The sequence below is a fragment of the Camellia sinensis genome, chromosome 6 (genome assembly GCF_055761805.1).
Source record: "Camellia sinensis isolate YWXY chromosome 6, ASM5576180v1, whole genome shotgun sequence".
In the NCBI taxonomy this organism is placed as follows: Eukaryota; Viridiplantae; Streptophyta; class Magnoliopsida; order Ericales; family Theaceae; genus Camellia; species Camellia sinensis.
The window spans coordinates 112,844,056-112,848,691 of NC_138966.1; the positions used below are offsets into that span (position 1 = coordinate 112,844,056).

Sequence of the window (4,636 nt, forward strand, 5' to 3'; positions counted from 1 at the left end):
TTTTCCTTGAAATATAGTAGCAGTGTGTGTATCAATCAAGTGCCTGCAAATAATGTTAGTTCTGTCCTGTATAATATTTCTCAAAAAGGTAACAGAAAAAACTTAGCCACACAATTTTTCACATTGGCCCAATCTTTTCAACCCTACTGAACAGATAGAAGCTATTAGAATTTAGAAGTAGTTTCCACATAAATAAATATATAAAATTATATATTTTGCATATTCCCAATGACGTATCCTACATTTTAAAAATTTTCATATGTATAGTATCACGTGTCCATGCTTTTAAGATTGTGTGTGGAGGAAGAGAGACTTTCCTAGATGAGGAGCTGAAATGGAGGAAAGCATATATAGATCAAATCAGAAGAGGGAATAGGGCAGGAAACAAGAGAGAAAAACAGAGCAGATAAAGCAGAAGATTTTGAAAAGGTTACATGAAAGGAAAAAATTGTTAACTCCATAGTGGAATCATACTAATCAAATTTTAGGCACCAGAACAGTGGAGAGTTTTGACATGCTCAAAATTTCTGCCAGGTCATCAATCAAGCGGAGTCTCCCTTTGAATGTTCCTCAAAACAAAAAACCTGCAGCAAGTATGCAAAGCAGCATCCTTGGGCGATTTCTTTCAAATCATATTTTCCAAATACGCGTTTGCAATTTATTTCTCAAACTCATATTGTTTTGTGAAGTCGCAAACACAACTTCAACTATTTTTTGTATAACTTTTTTAAAGTAGTGTTTTCATAACATGACTTCCAAAAACCAACATGAGTATATAGGAAATAACTTCAAAACATTCATCCTTGGAAGATGAGTATTGGAAAATATTATTTAAAACTTGGTTTGGGTATTTTTAAAAAAAGAAAAGAAAAGAAAAAACTCCATCCTTGGAAGACTTTCCTGATGTAATTTATCTTCTATTACACTCAATAAAATTTGTTTACCAAATAAAATTGTCCAAAGCTTGACCAAACGCTAAAAACCAATACCCAGTAATGCCAAACACTGAAATTCCCATCTTTTTCTACAATATTTATCTTTCTGGGATCACAACAGACGAAGCTGAAGAATGAATATCTAGGTCAACGAATCAAATGGAACCCTCTACATAAGGGATTGAGCTTTTGACCAAGTACTTGGAAGATGATGAGAGCACATACCCATTTTTTGGTATGGGTTTCTAAGGGTCGGAATGCTTGAAGACCAAGAAAATATTCAAATGGATTTTCTTTTTCATCTTTCTCTAGAAACAAATGAATTGGAATGAAAAGGTCAAACAGCAAGGCAAAGAAAACTTATTGTCTGCCTTCACCACTAACATTGAATCGGATAAAAATGGACTCAACCTGACCTATTATTGGATTTCTTATTTGGCCGGACTAGGAGGCAAGACCATTAGATGTTCTCATTTTATTCAACTAATGCAACACAGCTCTTGTTATAGAAAATGAACACTCTCATAATACAATTATATACATATACAAAATTGTAGCAAGAACAAGTGCAATCATAACAGCTAGATCATGGGATGCAAATTTACTCTGAAATTTTGATTTTACATTGGCAACACCAATCTGATCAAAGCAACCATGGACCTGGAAGATCCAATTCATATACAAAATATATATATCCTGATAAAAACAAAAACTTTACTTCCTTAAACCCCTTATTCTGTTGGCACATTGCCTCAGAATCGTTCTTTTTCGGAACGCATCCGTCCGCATTGTTTACATAGCGTGCCAACAGGCAACGAAACCCATACAAAATCACTCAGGATGGTTTCCCCTACTAAACAAATCAAGACCCTCTGTTCGGCTACGCACAATCCTATGAAAAACTTCCCTCACCTGTCGTTCCAACGGGTCCAATTCGTCCTTCACCGCTTCAAAAACTTGCCTTAGCTCCTGCACTCTCTGTCTCACCTCTCCTTCCTTAACCGCCGTCAATGGGAACTGAACCGAGTCGGTCAATTCATTCATGTGCCGCGCACATATCTGAATTTGATGAATCTCCTTCAACAACCCACAAGCATTTCTACGCTCCCGCTTCTTTGATTCCTCCAAAATCCTCTCGTGAAGTGAGAGCATTGGAACCGCCCAAACAAACTGCCTTGGTATGTAAAAATGGGTTTGGAGACCACGGTCCTGGCATGGGATTGCGGCCACCAATGCCCACATTACAAAAAAAAGGACACAATTCATCGTGAACACAGCAACCGCGAGTCCATTGGTGGCCGCGATTTCATTGGTTTTCGGGGCAGCTAAGTTTGCCCCGATAGCCTGTAGCTGCCTGGCAGCTGACCAAGACCGTGAAACGCTCCACGACAATGATCGAAAATGACCCAATGATCTGTTATCTTTTGGGATATTGGTTCGCCCGAAAGACCGGTTTCTATGAGCAACATTGGCATTTGATTCCTTGTCATCAAGCATCCCAATTGCCAAATCAATCAAGGCCTTTTTCGAGCGACGAAACTGGCCTTCCCCAAGACTCCTTTGATTGTCCAATGCACACAAAACAATCTCCAATTGTTTCTGCCATTGTCTGATTTGCTCAACCCCATCACGAATCGCATTGCACACATCAAGAGCCTTGACATTTCTCTCAAAAAACTCAGAGAGTAATCGATCCATTGGAGCTCTATTCATGTAAGGTTTGTTCTTGAACAAGACCATTCTGAATTCCTCGTGGCAACAGAGAAACACATCGAGGAGTTTACGAATCCATGAAATTGAGAGCAACCCATCTGATCCAATAGATGATAGATCGTAGAATTGGTCAGCGACCTGTCTCTGAAACGACTCGAGCTCGAACTCTTGGCTCGTAGAGTCATGGATTGTTTCCATGGAATGAACTTGATCGCGCCGAATACTCAGAATCGAGCGACCCAGATTCGATAAGGAAGAAGATGAACCTTGATAATCTGTTGCTGGCATTTCTCACATAGACAAGTAAACAGACACCAGCAATAGATTTGTATATGTATGTATCGATCGATTATTAAAACCAAAAACGAAAAGAACCCAATTTCATTCAAGGAGAGTTGAAAATGGAGAGAGTGACATCAATCAAATTACTACTCCAGAATTGAAAACCCTAGGACAAAAAACCAAACCCAGAAACAGATCAACCCAATTGGACTCAAAAAAGAATTGGGTGAAAATGGACAACAAACCCAGAATCAGAACAACCCAATTGGACTCAAGAATGACAAAACCACAATGAATCAAAAATCAAAACAAACCCAAACAGAGAACAAACAACCCAATTGGACTCAAGAGAGTGACAAAAACACACAAGATTATCCAAAATTGAGAAGAAATAAAACCAGAGAATGCAAATGAGTTGAGGCTCAAATACTGTGAAAATCAACCTCTAGATTTCACGAAAAACATGGGAATTCAAACGGTATCCAAAATTGGAGAGTGAAGAGAGAGAAAGAGGAGCGGGAGGGGTGTAGGAAGAGCATGGAACCCTAATAGGAGGGAGAGAGGTCTTATATTGGGGTTGATTTGGACCGCGTATTATGGGTCGTTGAAATTTTCTAAAATAAAAAGTAATTAATTAATAAGTAATCACCATAATTAGATAGTAATTAAAAAAGTATTTTTATAATTAGACATTAAAAAATAAAGGAAATTTGATTGAAAAAAAACTTCCTCATAATAAAATTTTAATGTATTATTAAGTATAATAAGTTTTTTTTGAAAAATTCAATACATACTACTATTATCAAAATATTAAATTTTAAAATAACATAATTTTTTATGTAGATGTCGATTTTTAATAAAATTAACATTTTTAGAATGATTTCATTAAGATCTATCAAATAAAATTCATGTTAACTATAAAATTCTTTAAAAAAAATTATTATCGTCAAAATTGATACAAACAGTAACAGTAATATATTATTCTCTTTGATAATAATATGTTATTTTGACAATATTATCTAAAATATATATATATATATATATATATATATATATATATTTTATTTCATCACTACTCAATTATTGGGTGGTGTTAGAGAAGTTTATGTGTTGGTTTTTTTTTTTTTTTTTTTTTTTACACTAAAAGACAAATTTTTTGTAAAACCAAAAAAAAAATAAATTCAAACAAAATATTACATCTAACTCTATAATTATTTTGTTTTTTCTATCACAAATATCATATTCAATCACAAAAACACTAACAATCTTTCCAAATATTAAAATTTTTTTATTTAATAATATTCTATAACTAAAAAAATCAACATAAAACTCACTTCTCAAACACTCACAAAAAAGTGATCTTAATTTAACACGCCTCGTACACGAAGTGGACGCGACTCGTCTATTACATTGCCCGTTGTCGCAAATCCCGATGTGTCTCTCCATTTACTCGATCAGAACCGTCCGCTTGTTGTTTCCCATATCAGAATCTAGCAGCGGAAAAACAGAGATGGAATGTGTATGCTTTTAGAAGACAATAATCATAAAATAGATATCATAAAAAAGAAATAAAAATAAAAATAAAAATATCAGAAAATAGAAATTACAAGTTTTTGTCTTTTAATTTTTAAATAATTATTTTTTTAATTTATTTAAATTATTTCTGACTCATAAGTATAAAAGAAATTATATCAAAAGCACTATAG

General features: G+C 34.4%; 1 protein-coding gene across 1 annotated transcript; it reads right to left on the reverse strand.

Annotated features, from left to right (window-relative positions):
- Positions 1-1,524: 1,524 nt before the first annotated feature.
- On the reverse strand, positions 1,525-3,514 carry LOC114290090 (protein BYPASS1-LIKE). The gene has a single exon (XM_028233986.2). The coding sequence runs from the start codon at positions 2,934-2,936 to the stop codon at positions 1,767-1,769; it is 1,170 nt and encodes a 389-aa protein (XP_028089787.1). The 5' UTR covers positions 2,937-3,514; the 3' UTR covers positions 1,525-1,766.
- Positions 3,515-4,636: the final 1,122 nt, after the last annotated feature.